Raw genomic sequence first — 14,875 nt, 5'->3', positions numbered from 1 at the left:
ATACAATACACATTATTCAGAGATTACATCATTATAAAATTTTTAATCTACAAATAGCCAATAGGTTCTATCACTTTGGTTTTCCAACAAGCTTTGTATGGCCCCAATTAGGAAAACAAGTGGGCCAACCCGTGAACCTGCTTATAGGAAAAAATTAGTGAGTAAGCCGTGGGTTACCTACTAATTTGATATATAAGTGAGTTCATGGATTGATCCTGACTGCGGCAAGTCGGGTGATAACGCAGGAACCTGCGGGTTACCACTTGTTTGACCTATAAGAGGATCCGCGGGTCAACCCACTTGCATCCCTAGCCCCAATCCCAATTAGTTTCTACCAAAATCAGTGGCGATTGTGGGATCCAAAGTTTTTATATATTTTTTCTTCAAAATAAGTCAAAATTATATTTTGTATTTTTCTGATACATATACACGGTCTCACGTGAATGATACATAAGATTTACCCATCTCTCTCTCTCTCCACATTTTTCCTCCTACTTCCTCCATCTTAAAATTTAGTATGCCCATAATTTTTGAAAAGTCAAGATATGTAAACTTTGACTAATATCTAAATATTAGAATCGCCGACGGAGTAATATATACACGTCGACTGCGAGACACATGTGGTGATTTCATTAATCTCATTAGGGTATGGTATACATGTAAGAGTTCATAAGGGCAACTGTGTATGTGCATGTATATAAGCATCCTTGTTTGTTTTGTGTTTCATAAAATAACACATGAAAGGAATATCAAGGTTAAATTCAATATATGGAGAAAATAAACAGAAACAACCAGAATTTTAGAATCACCGCCGTATTATCGTTGAATTTATTATTCTTTATTTTTTCGGATCAAATTTGATTAAGCATATTTGTTTTCGGAAGTGTGATATACCATGATCTATTTATTTTCCTTTACAAATATATTTTTTATTGCATGATATTATACAATTATATAGAGCCTATGCAAAAAATAAATAAAGGTTACGAGGATATGTGCCCTCAAAATCCACTCTATTTATCATGCACATGTGTTGAATGTCTGTTATACCTACATTAAGTCTTCCGATATTTATTTCCAAACTATTTGGTCGTAAGTCAAGCATACATAGACTAAATACGACATATATGTACTGTATCACACGAGCATCCATAAGTACAGTTCCATGAAAAAGGTTATACAATACACGTTGCCATGAAGATAGCATAATTGCTTATTTCTTAACTTTTTCAACACCAATGGTTGTTTGACGTACCTACATTAAGTCTCCCAAGATATTATTTCCAAACTTGTCATATAACAAGTACACATAACATATGGGCCTCTGTGTGTACCACATTACCACAGAGATGGCATTATTACAATTTTTTCCAACTGTAGGGATATATGGAACCATAATTTAATTTATCTGAAAGGTTGTGTTCTCAAGGCTTAAAATCCAATTCCTATCACGTACATCACATATCCATGTTTTTGACTTGTTGTCCAGTGTTGGTACAGTAGTAATAAGTCTCCTAGGAATTAATTTTCAGTATGCTTCGTGATATGGGGAGTAAATCTACAACACTGACTAAACACAGCAGTTGCACAACATGTATGTACTCTAACCTGTGGTCAAATGTGCATACGGTTCCGCTAATACACATGTTGTACAGTACCAGGGAACGTAGAATCGCTATCTCCTGCCAATTTTCAAAAGTTCTTTAATTAACCGGTAGTACTATGTTGAATAAAGTTACATCAATATTGTCAACGTAGTAACTTTCCTTGCACTAGCATTAGAGTAGGCTCCAATCGCACTAAGAGCAAATGTTTCATAGAAATAAAGGCCTAACTAAAAAGTTGAAGCAATATAAGATACAAATCGGTCAAGTTATGGACTATAATGATATATACGATCGTGAACTTCGATTTTATCAATGTGTTAGCATTCCAAACAACACATTAGCATTGCTTTCTTGCGTTGAGCGCATGGTACATAACACATTTGATCAAGGCTAATAATATAACCAACTATTGGCTATAACTTATTGTCGTGTCATATATAGCCATTTAATAGCTTACCCATACAATAGTTACCTATAGATATATACCATAGCATTAATATATGGCCCACCACCTACCTCATCCTCTCACAAGGTATAATTTGATGGTCACAGTATAAGTTAGAGACCATATATATATAAATATTATATGCGTTATATATACTTTTGCATCGAGCATAATACACATGTTGAATGTGTGATGTGATTCTCTTTCCAATAAATTATATATTATAATAGACAAGTTCAGTTTGAGAATAATAATTGGATTTCCTGGCTAATTAGTTTTCATTCTTTCCCTTCAAGTGGTGTTCTAGGGTAAGTTTTGTTTTTAAATGCAGCTCAAAAGATTCATGCCAAGTTGAAGTTACTGGTTGTAGATTGAGAGGGCCCCATTCTTTTCGCATAAAGATAAAGATTTTACCTCAATTTCCGTTAGCACGCTTTTCGGACTACAAAACGGTGTGTTCTGTACGAAAACTTTCTATATAAAAGTTGTTTTAAAATATCAAATATATATCTTTTTTTTAATTTGTAATGATTAAAACTCAATTAATCACGCATTAGGAAGATATTTTAAAACAACTTTTATATAAAAAGTTTTCTCAATTAATCTTCAAAAGATTCGAACAGGGCCGGTTGACATGATGCTAGCTACCATGTAGATACTAGTTGACAGTGTTACGGATTATGCATCAGCTGATTCGTAGCTGCTAGTAATACTGTATAACTATTTTTATACGGAAGGATACACTCAAATATGAGACGTTTATTGATAAGATGAAAATTCCTTTGTGGTGAGGGAAGATGTCGGACTCTAATCCACATACTACAATATCTTGTTGGGAATAGTCCCACATTGCTAATTTAGTTGGAGTTGAACCAACTTAAAAGCGGGGGGAATCCCTCACCTCTTGAGCTAGCTTTTGGGGTGTAGCGAGGCTTTCTCCCGGTTGGGCCAATGTCTCCCGATTTTGGGCTAACAAGTGGTATCAAAGCCAAACCCACAATCTCTAGTGCTTGTGCACACTCAGGGTGGAGTAAGCCCAAAGCCCAGTGGACCAGTGCTTGTGCACACTCAGGGTGGAGTAAGCCCAAAACCCAGTGGACCACGGGTGTGAGGCCCGTATGTGCCCGTGTGTGGGGCCGGTCAGTGCTGTGAGGGGCACCAATGTGTGACGTGACGGGGGAGATTGTTAGGAATAGTCCCACATTGCTAATTTAGTTAGAGTTGAACCAACTTAAAAGTGGGCACCAATGTTGTGACGTGACGGGGGCTCTTGAGCTAGCTTTTGGGGTGTAGCAAGGATTTCTCCCGGTTAGACCAATGTCTCCCGGTATTGGGCCAACAAGTGAAAAATTATAAGCCTACTTTAGCCCCACGTACATGCAGTTAATTAAGGCTTTCTCCCGGTTAGACCAATGTCTCCCGGTTTTGGGCCAACAAGTGAAAAAATGTAAGCCTACTTTAGCCCCACGTACATGCAGTTAATTAACTAACAGATTAACCATGCATACAGCTAACTAACTTGCTACTTCTACTCTCAGTCTCAATGAATTTTTAGTCAAGCTGCAACACATGCAATTGCTGATCTCTAATAGACCAAGCAATACTTAACTAACCACCACCTACATGCATGACACACATGCGCACGTGAACATATCACCTTCCTAGCTAGCTACCAGCAACTCATACAAGATTAAATACATATGCAAGTAAGGATTAATGCTAGCAATGCCTCCCCTAATCATGACAGATTAATGCTAACAATACCTCCCCTAATCATGACTTGCATAATTCACATACACTTCATCATAGGAGACACGGCTCTTCGTCGGCCGTTGCGACAAGTGCATGTTCCTTCCTTGGCTTGCGGCAATCCTTGGCAAAATTCCCACGTATGCCACAGTTGTAGCACTTCCCTATCTTCCTGTCCGACATGCGCCCGTTGTCATCGGAATTATCACTTGCATCGTCGTCATTGTTGTCATTGCGGCCACGAACGAATGCCACTGTGACCACCACCAGCCTTGTGGTTCTTCTTCTTGAGTGTGAGACTCTCCCACTGTGTACGCAAACCCACAATCTCTAGTGCTTGTGCACACTCAGGGTGGTGTAAGCCGCCCAAAGCCTAGTGGACCGCGGGTGTGAGGCCCGTATGTGCCCGTGTGTGGGGCCGGTCAGTATACTCCAGCACTCTTAAAATGCATGTGTTGTGGGGCCTCACACAAGATAAATTTGTATACTCCAGCACGAAGACTTCAGCAGTCCAAACATGATCGGGGAGAGGAACTATATGGGTAACTACTTTTGAAATAAAGGCGATCAGAATCATTTCAGAAATAGTAACATCATCCCAAAATGTATTACGTTAGTTAGTTCATTTAATTAAGCAATGTAAAAAAAATAGTTTCTCCTTCAATTGGCCACGCATGCCTAAATCCATTCTGAACTGGTGCCCTAAGTTGCTGGCGCTGGTGAATTTAATTGATTTAGATCGAGTAGATTTTTGAACCATTGGATTTTCTTGATCGTCTTTTCGCATTGGTGAGGACAGGCTATACCAGTTCGATGGTTCAAGTAACAAGAATCCAACAACATATGGGACAATAGTATTGATATTTGGAGATTATTGGTGAAGTAGTTTTGGCGATGATTGGATTTTCATATGATGGAATCCAATAACATATGGGAGAATAGTATTGATATTTGGTGATTATTGGTGAAGTAGTTTTGGAGATGATTGGATTTTCATATGATGAACAGGGATTACGATTTGTTTGGGTCCGGTCAGATTGGGCTGTGGTAGCCTGTCAAACCGGCGGTATTCGCGTGGTCAGACCAGCCAGCCCGCGGTCTGACCGACCGACGCTGTGCCGGTTTCGGTTTCGGTTTCGGGTTGTTATTTTGGATATTTGTGATTATTCTATGATTATGGCTTCTAGATGGATACTATGCGTATATATCTAGTATTGTTGTGTGCTAACAATGAGTCAAGTTAGAAAGAACTTGTGTTCGGATATGGTTTCTTGGTTGAAGCATGTGTAGGTGAGTTGGCGTCTCGGGAGAGTGTTGCCGGTGATGGATCGGGAGTCAACTTGAGAAGATGACGTCCAGACGGTCAGGATATCATGTGAGATGCTTAGGCTAAAGATCAATACACATAGTTGGTGAAGATTCCATATGACATACGATGGAGATATTATATGCGTATGGGATGCGGAGTTGAATTTGGTGGGAGTCCAAATTTGATACAATTGGAGTTTGTAAAGTTTGTTTCTTGTACGGGAAGGTTTCCTAGGAGATTAGGACGACTTGTACAAGATTGGTTCGTGGCTTTAGGCTTCATACCTCGGGTATATATAGAGAGGGAGGGTGTAGCCTCCCGGTATCGATTAGAGTTGAGTTGAGAGTAAAGTTAAAGGTTTCGAGTTTTAGTCGAGATTTTTGTGAGTGTTGTTGTTGCACTTTGTAAACACATAGAGAACTAATAAAGTTTCAATCTATTTTGAAAGATCTTTGATTTGTGTTTGCTCAGGTGCGGTGGTCAAACTGACAGTCAGACCGGAGACATCTGTCCGGTCAGACCGGTGGCTCCTCGGCGGTCAGACCGGTGATGATTGCGGCGATAGAAGGTGACGGTTGCAGTGACAGAAAGCGACGCGGCAGCAGTTCGACCGGACGATCTACACCGGTTAGACCGGCGGCACAAGTGCGGTTAGACCGGCAGAGGACATGCGGTCTATCCGATCTAAATTTCGTTGTTCGATCCTACAAAGAAATGTAGCAGAAGGGACAGGAGTATTATACACCTATATTTTTTTAGAGATTTGCTCTAGACCAACAAAAAATACCTCGAGGTACTGGTACCTCACGGTACCAAATCGATTCCGATCATTGGATCTAGCTGGATAGGACGGGTATTGTTAATTAGATCCAATGATCGGAAATGATTTGGTACCGTGAGGTACTGGTACCTTGAGGTACTTTTTTTTTTTGGGACAGGAGCAAATCTCAAATTTTTAACTTTGTCATAAAGTGTACCTTGAGTTTCTGTTGCATATTTCTAGACCAACATAGAAGCTTTGTAATATATATTCAAGTGGCCGGAGTAGAATTTATTCATTTACTTTTCCAGCCAAAATGTGTGTTGCTTCTTCTGGATAACAGTATTCACTTTCACTCATTACCTTTTCCGTAGGATAAATAAAGGAAAATTGCGCAAATATATAATGAAGGCACGAACCGTAGAGATCGACACACTGTATAATATATAATAGTACGTACGGTCCATCTCATCCCTGGAGATTCCTTAGGACAACAGGAAGTCCAAACCTGGGCCTCAAGGTGATCGCCTCCATGGGAGCATGAACGTACGATGGAGACAGCCTAAACTCGAACCTCTGGAGGATCATGGCGATCGCGATCTGCGACTCTAGCATCGCGAAGGTCTGGCCGATGCAACCTCTTGGACCCTGTGAGAAGGACAGCAGCGCGTTTGGGTAGCTCGCGGCTCTCGACACGCCATTCTTGAACCTTGCAGGGTTGAACTCGTCGGCATCGGGTCCCCATACATCCCTGTCCCGGTGTATCTTGGCGATCGGTATGGAAAGCACAGTTCCCTTGGGAATTTTTAGGTTGCCAAGATCGATATCTGAACCAGCAATCCTCCTTATGATTACTACTGGGCTGTACAGCCTCAGTGATTCCAAGAGAACCATGTTAACCTGAAGGCCAAATGATAAATTCTCATGCAAAATGAGGGCAAAAACAACAAATTAAAATGAATCGATAGATGGATGGAGTAAATGAAGGGTGAGTTTGTTTGGGCATACTCCTTTTAATTTTGTACACATAACTATGTAAATATCTTTTTTTTTATAGTAGGGTAGGAGCCTCTCCTGTTGTTTCCTAAAAAAAAAAGATTGTTTGGGCGGTTCATTCAGGATTTTTGTTGGAATGGGAAACGAGACAAACCGAAAGGCGTATGACTAATTGAGACTGGAATAATGGATTTATTTCATTTTTTCTGAAAAAACTTTTGTATAAAAAACATTTAGCAGTTTGAAAGCGTGCTCGTGCAGAACGAAGAAATTGCCGCAGCAAGTTATCCGAACGAACTCAGAGTAGGTTTGCAATTTCGTTTTGAAATTTTCGAAATTTCGATAATTTCGGTCCCCTGGCAAAAAAATCCAATTTCGAAATTGAAAACCCTGACGCAGTCAGACAAAGTTCAACGTACCAGTTTCAGCCTGTTAGCCATGTCGGGCGTTGGAATTGCATCTCCACACACTGTCAGCACCTCCTCCCGTAGCTTGTCTTGCCACTGAGCGTTGCTGCTCAGCAGGAACATCGTCCAGACGAGGTGGTTGGAGGTAGTGTCTTGCCCCGCGAAGAAGAAGGTCTTGCACTCGTCTATGATCTCCTGGGTGGTGAGAACCAGGCCGTTCCCTTCCCTCTCCAGAGCTCGCGCCTCCAGCATCAGTCCAAGAAGATCACTGCCATAGCCGGCTTCGGCAGCTTCGACTTTGGCAAGCCGTCCTTCGATTATCTCCATGAGCATGGTCCTCGATTTCTTGACGAGCTGATGAGCTCGTGTGTTCCCCCTTATGATTGGTAATTTCCTGCGTGTGAACAACCATAAGATCAAGGAAACAAAATTACTCGCTCCGTTTCATAATATAAGTCATTCTACCATTTTCCACATTTATATTGATGTTAATGAATCTAGACATATATATCTATCTAGATTCATTAACACATCAAATCTAGACATATATATCTATCTAGATTCATTAACATCAATATAAATGTGGGAAATGCTAAAATGACTTATATTGTGAAACGGAGGAAGTATATATTAGTTGTAGTTTACGAATGAAGAAATAAGAACTGATGTATTAGGTGGCAAGAAAAGAGTATTTAGTACCTTAGAAAAACCAGAGCTGGCACATCTAATGATGATGAGAAGGCCAGTTCTTGGAGCTCTTTCTGTGCTTGGTAGACCTCTTTGCCCTCCTCGTGGCTGCTACCGAAGGCCGAGCGGGTGATCACATCAGAAGTAAGCTCTGACAACTCTCTGCTTAGGTCTAATTCAACCTGGTTATTTCCAGCTTGCTGTATCTGTGATTGCCAGCGCTGGACCATCGACTCCACGCTTTCCGCCATGACCACAGACATGAACTGAGAGATCGACACAAAAGATATATATGATCCTCTAATTCAGGGCTAATTAACATGTCAGATATAGAAATATAATAAATATATATATTGTAAACTCGACACGCATATTATGTATAGAAACACTCTCTTTGTATAAAAATATTTAAATCTAAATTTAAATCGGCTATATATAACCTTTTGTGCTATTAGTTTTAGGTGTATATTGATGAAAAAAAAAAGGAAAGCGGTGAAAAAGAAAGAAGACTAATTACGTGGTTTGAAGAAGACAGTAACACACAACACGCAGTTGATCGAGCTAGAATTACTTTATCTGTCCTAAAATATAAGTATTTTTGGATTCTGACACAGTCTCCGAGATGCTACTTTGACTAATAATATCTATAAAATTATGATGTTTTAAATAAAAAGAGTTTCATATTATGATAGGTTGTTTAATGATAAATCTAGTAAATATCAATTTTATATGATTATTTTATATGATTGATCTTTTTAAGTTTTTTTACTATTAATGGTCAAAATTAAAAATATTTGACTTGTTATTATGCTAAAAATGATTATATTTTTGGATGGAGGGAGTAACTAATTAACCTTGAGCTTGTCGTGGTTGAACGCTGGGTGCACAACCTTGCGATGGCGCTCCCAATCCTCGCCGTTGGCCAGGATGAGGCCCTTGCCCAGCAGCGCCTCCAGGTTCGCGTTCATGTAGTTCTTCGTGAAGGACCCCGTCCTCTCCAACAGCACCTGCTTCACCTGCTCCACCCTGCCGAGGCTGACGGCCGGCACAGCGCCAAGCCAGTAAAGAAACGTCTTCCCTGTGCCATACATACATAGTACATACGTGGCCGGATCACATCACATCACTCATCGATTGAAAGGTCACTGAATAATTAAGGAGTACTACACAGATCGATATGATGATGAACTTAATTAGCTGAGGGATCACTGGCCGGAAGAAGCATATGCGTACGTACCGTGATCTGTGGCCCATTTGCTGTGCTGGGGCAGCACGATGGGGATGAAGTCGTGGGAGTGGGCGCCGGCGGCGACCTCGTCGGCGGCAGCGGCGGCCTTCATGCGCTTGATCTCCGGGAGGGACCCGACGAAGAGCCTGTATTTGGGGCCTGTGATGCCCTGCCCACGGAACAGCTTGGTGATGGCGTAGGGCTTCCACAACAGGTGCACCAGGGCGCTTGTCAGGAGTCTCGAGACCAGCACAACCAAAATGGGGATCACAACAGAAGGAACATCCATCTTACTCTTGTGCTTTGTTTGTGAGTGGAGAGATTTTTTTGCTATAGCAGTAGTAAATATATATAACTCTATAGTGCTCTTCAGCATGGCCTGATCGTGCTGAGGGAGTTTTTTTTTTTTTTAAGACAATGGAATAGAATATTTCGGCCTTTGCTCAACAAGCTATAACCAATTATTACAACGTAACACACAAAAATAAAATAGTTCAAAAAAAAGAAGACACCAACCGTGAAGAAAAGGCAAACTAAATACTACCAACCCAAGATAAGGATTACATAATTATTGAATTCTGTTTGTGAATCTTTGTCTAAAATTGATAAACAGTTGCATAACCGTTATCTCAAGATTATGACATGCAACTTTTAAGCACTCGCCCTCTTCCTCACACTTTTATAGTTGTGCCTGAAAACTAAGCCAATGTGTTGCCCTAAAAATTACCTGCATATATGAAACAGATAACTTATGCGAACGAACCAACTGCACCTAATCAAGCTCAAAGCTCGTTAGCACTTCGCGTCAGTCGTAAAATTAATAATGAAATCATTTTTTCTCTCGTATTGCGTGCCCACCCTTGTTTTTGAGAAAATAGAACAATGCAAGTGATTAGATTCCGATTTCAGTATACTTGTGTAAAATTATCTTAATTTCTTAGTTTTATAAATAAGTGTGATGGTCAAGGTATAATTTGGAGACCATATAAAATTTTTTTATGCCTTATATTTTAGCAGCAAAGGAAGTATAATATACATCAATAGTAACGTGTCGGTGGTGATTTGTCGGCCTAGTCTCTCGGATGTACTTATGAGAGTAGTGTAACGTGTGTGAGTTCATAAGTGTGCGCGTGTGTACACTATGTTTCGTAAAAATGAATTAATTAAATCTCAAGATCAAATTCAACATATGGAGAAAAAAATATATATGGATAACATAAACGATAAATCATTTCTTTTTCAATATCAAATTTGATTAATTAAGCAAGTCTGTGTAGGGAAGTGTGATACCATGATCTATTTTGTTTTCCTTTCCCAAAAAAAATATTTTTTTTGTCTTATGATATTTTATAATTATTTTGATCCTATGCAGTAAATAAATGGTACGAACGTACGTGCTCTTAAAATCCACTTTGTATCACGTACATGCACTAGCTGTCCGTTTGTAGCTACAATAATTCTGAGATTGTTTGGTCATCTCTGTCATGTGCGCGTTGACTAAATACAACATGTACTATGTACTTACAGACCTCCATGCATACCGTTCCACAATAAAAGACATAACGTACACACGTTACCATGCACAGAGATATCATCGTTGCAGGTATTTAAAAACATTTTTTTCCAACCAGCGTACAACCACTATCACTGCTAATTTCTACTCAAACCAGGGGTGATAATGGGATTCCAAATTTTGGTATATTTTTTCTGCAATATAACTTAAGAAATATTTTGTATTTTCCTGGTATGTATAAATTGTCTCACATGATTGTATATCTCTCTCTCCACATTTAGCTTTCTACTTCCTTGGTCCTAAACTGAGCACCTCTAATTTTGGAGAAGTCAACATATATAAATTTGACTAATAAAGAAACTAGCAGCATATAATTTTAGTGATTAGATTTGTATTTATGATGATCTTTACCTTCTTATAATTTTATTAAGAAAGCAGAGAAAAAGGGGAAACGGTGAAGGGAGCAGTGCCCACCCTCACCAGAACCACCAACAGAACTTAGCCTTTACATAAAAAACACGCACAACTAAAAAAAATGGGCCTAGCAATCTACTCTTTTCATTCCAAAATGATAATCATATAACTTTTTTGAGGCTATTTCTAAATAATCATCATATTTATGTTCATTCATTTAGTGTATTCGTTATTTATGCGTTAGAGTAAATAGAGATTGATGCATATACACATGCACACAAGTATTTTATAATCAGTATGCAATATCTTGATTTGCTATAGGCTAGAAAATAGTGGGTATGGTGCATGCATCGGGTTTATTGTCGGAGTAAATATAATATGAGAGAGTTAATTATTAGATTTTTTTACTAGTGTATGATTATTTTGGAATAGAAGGAGTATTAAAAAACTCAATGGCCATGATCTAAATGGTACATTCACTGGCCATTGTTTGCTAGGGTTCAAATTTTTTTTGGGTCTATCGAACCACCACCCCACCCCCTATACAAAATTTCCGGGGCCAAATTTTTTTGGTTTTTTTCCCTCTTTTTGTTAATTTGGCAAAAAATAATGTTCAAATTTCACAAAATTATGTTCAAAAATTCAAATTACCCAAATAGAAATAGCGAAAACGAAAATTTGAACCCTACCATTTGGATGAAGTTTAGTTGTAAAGAAATAACTATGGAGCAAATCAAACAATTTGAGGTATGCCAATAGCTGAGATTTAGTTAAGCCCACGTCATTAAGAAATATTCAGGCACTGGATTATATCCTAATTATATTAATTATTAGCAATTTGATCATCCCATTCCCACGGCCTTTCCTAACATACGATCGAGTAACGCATGAGGTAACTCAGCCCGGATCCTTCGTTGGCCCAACTTGCCCAGCCCATCGGAAAGAAGGAAATAAACAAGTCTGGAACAAGTTCACCGGAGTTTGCCTGGGGTCCCTTAAACCCAAAACCAGAAATGTATATCCTAAACTTTATGAAACCGTGCAAAAAAAATGTCCCAGGCAGTATGGATCTCTGGTTTCACTGGCGTGACATCCTAGTCAGCAATAAATAAATAAATAAAATTATGGGGCCCACATGTAAGTGAGGTGAAAAAATGTGGACCCACACTTCTTTTTCCTTTTCTTTTCTCTTTTCTTTCTTCTCTTGATGAGGGATGTGGGTCCCGATCTTCCGATAGGTACTAATAAACAATCGATTTGGGCGGAGTCGTGACACAACTTGATCCGGCTTCTGAACGAATACGCTACTGAGCCCCGCAATCGTAGCACCACGTCTCATCTGGTTATCAACCGTGCCGAAACCCGGTTGACCTCGCTGAGAAGGCTAATCCCTGCATGCGAATTGAATAACAGAAGCAAGAATAAGATAGATTGCAATACAATTGCATATGAATGATTAGGCACTCGAATTTGGGGTTCCACAAACCAATCTAGCGGCGAAACTGTTCTCGACAAAATAATCTAAGCAAAACCCGACTCTAAACGATGAAGGCTACTAAATTAATATGATTAGGAGCGTTCTAGGGTTGCCCTAGGGCGCACACCCCCTTGGGCTAAGCCCACGACACAATTACAAGGCCCAAAACACAAATCAGATTCGGACTGGATGAGATACGTGGCTTGTTTTGCAGTTTCCCGATAGCTCGGTAGGAATTTTGACGTGGGATCAAAACCATCTGAAAGTAGACTCCATAAGCTTTCCAACAAGTACTCATGGGCCCCGAAATTCCTTCTGGATCAGCGGCTAGGTCCGTTTGAAGTTGATGCTGTCAGGAGGCCCAAATCTAAATCCAAAACGTGTACAACTTAATTTCTTGTCTTCTATGGGCCAAAAGTGACGTGGTGAGGTAGAAGTAGACTTGGAGAAGGTCTTGGTTTGGTCCACAATCAACTTCTTTAATCATCCATGTATTTGTTATGCTCGGTCTCTTTTCCTTCGCCCAAGCAAGTATCTCTGCAAATGAAAACACAAAACTCATTGTGTAGCAACGTTTGTTCAAATATATAACAAGTAAATCTAATGTAGAACATATGCACCTTTATTTAATTAATACATAAGGTAGTCATGGTTATATCCGAGCTAGTTATGTCCTCATCACCTCTTCTCTTCTCTTCTCCGGAGGCCGGCGGCAGCAGAGGGAGCCTCGGAGAGAGGGGGCGGCGGCGGGCAGGGCTGCGGCGTGCGGAGCGGCCGCTGGCGAGCGTGGCAGTGGGCGGCTGGAGAGGGGGAGGGGAGAGCGGCCGGTGAGCCTGGGAGGGAGGAGAGGGGGCAGCGACGGGTGGAGGAGCCGCGAGAGAGGAGAGAGAGGGGGCCGAGTAGGTCGAGCTTCACTCGTGAGTCGTCGGCGGCAATGGCGTCCCTCCGCGCGGTCCCCCTCCTCGTCCTAGGCATGGCGCTGTGCGTACTCGCGTTGTTCCACTCAGCCGCCTCCGCATCCTGTTACCTCCGCCGCCATTGCGCGAGCTTCGTCTTCTGCGGGATAGGGTAGAGAGGGGGCTGAGCCACCTGAGCTTCACTCGTCGGCGACAATGGCGTCCCTCCGGCCAACTGCTGCTATTGTTGCTGATGCGGCGTCCTACATCTCAACCCTGCTCGCGCCACCATCTCAGGCAGCTCCACGGCACAGTCCGGCACCCACAGCAACGACGTCAGCAGCGCCCTCGCCGTGCGCTGCCCCAGCTCCTCTCCCTCCCCCTCCCCGTTTTTCCCCCCGTCGAAGCAGCACGAGAGGCACCAAATGCGGCGACCTCGCCTCCCTCCGAGCGGCAGTGGCGACCTTGTGTTCCTCCGCGCTCGCCCATCCCCGCCTGCCTGCTCTGCCCGCCACCGCCGCCACCCCCCCCCCCCCCCCCGCGCCGGCCTCTCAGGCTCGGGGGGGGGGAAGAAGAGAAGAGGAGAAGAGAGAACAAAGAAAAGAGAAGAAGAAAAAAAAAGAGGAGAAGAGAGGATGCTGACATGTGGGTCCCACCATATGCCACATCAGCGAAACCGGAGAAAAATTAGGGCAATACTTCCTAGGGACCTTTTTTGCACGGTTGTGTATATATACTAGGGGTGGAGATGTCTGGTTTTGGGGTTATGGGACCACAGACAAACTCGACGTTAAGTTGAGGGACCTCCAGTGAACTTATTCCAACACGTCTCAATCTTCATCAGTATCCATGAGCGCAGCCGTTCTCTCTCGTACTTATATATAGTTGTAATCCACCAAGTTTAAAGCTCAACATGCAAACATAATTACTTATGAAAAGATCATGTAAGAATGGCATATCATATATAATTTATTGAATTCTACAAATCAACATGCAAGCATATCCAATCATCACATCTCACATCATTTCCACAATATTTCAACATATATTCATTCATATATTCTGCATTAAAGCGTAGGGTATCATTTAGTTTGTTTTATGATTAGTACTATAAACCCTGGCTTTTCATCACTTTTTTCCGTTCTTCCATCTTGTGATGCAAATCTTGGCCAACAATCTTATATTTTAACTACAATCTCCTATAGAGTCTATTAAATTTATATATGTTCTACAATCTCCTACATAGTCTATTACATTTATATATGTTCAAATATAGCTTGACAAACCAGTTTTTTTTTGTTAATAGCTAATATCCTTTTTATTCTATCCTCAACCATTGAAAAAAAAACAATATTGATGATTTTCAGTATTTCCATAGCAAAGTGCG

The 14,875-nt window shown here is 40.9% G+C and overlaps 1 protein-coding gene across 1 annotated transcript; it reads right to left on the bottom strand.

Annotated features, from left to right (window-relative positions):
- Positions 1–6,291: 6,291 nt before the first annotated feature.
- Positions 6,292–9,509, bottom strand: LOC4326475 (cytochrome P450 709B2). Its single transcript, XM_015777153.3, has 5 exons — positions 9,198–9,509; positions 8,815–9,038; positions 7,973–8,226; positions 7,286–7,667; positions 6,292–6,770 (listed from the first exon to the last, which is right to left on the bottom strand). Exons 1-5 carry the CDS (start codon positions 9,475–9,477, stop codon positions 6,339–6,341), a joined length of 1,572 nt encoding a protein of 523 aa, XP_015632639.1. The 5' UTR covers positions 9,478–9,509; the 3' UTR covers positions 6,292–6,338.
- Between the last annotated feature and the right edge of the window lie 5,366 nt (positions 9,510–14,875).

Source organism: Oryza sativa, chromosome 1 (genome assembly GCF_034140825.1).
Source record: "Oryza sativa Japonica Group chromosome 1, ASM3414082v1".
Lineage (NCBI taxonomy): Eukaryota > Viridiplantae > Streptophyta > Magnoliopsida > Poales > Poaceae > Oryza > Oryza sativa.
Note: the sequence above shows the minus strand (reverse complement) of the source record. Positions and strands in the feature narration are given on the sequence as shown.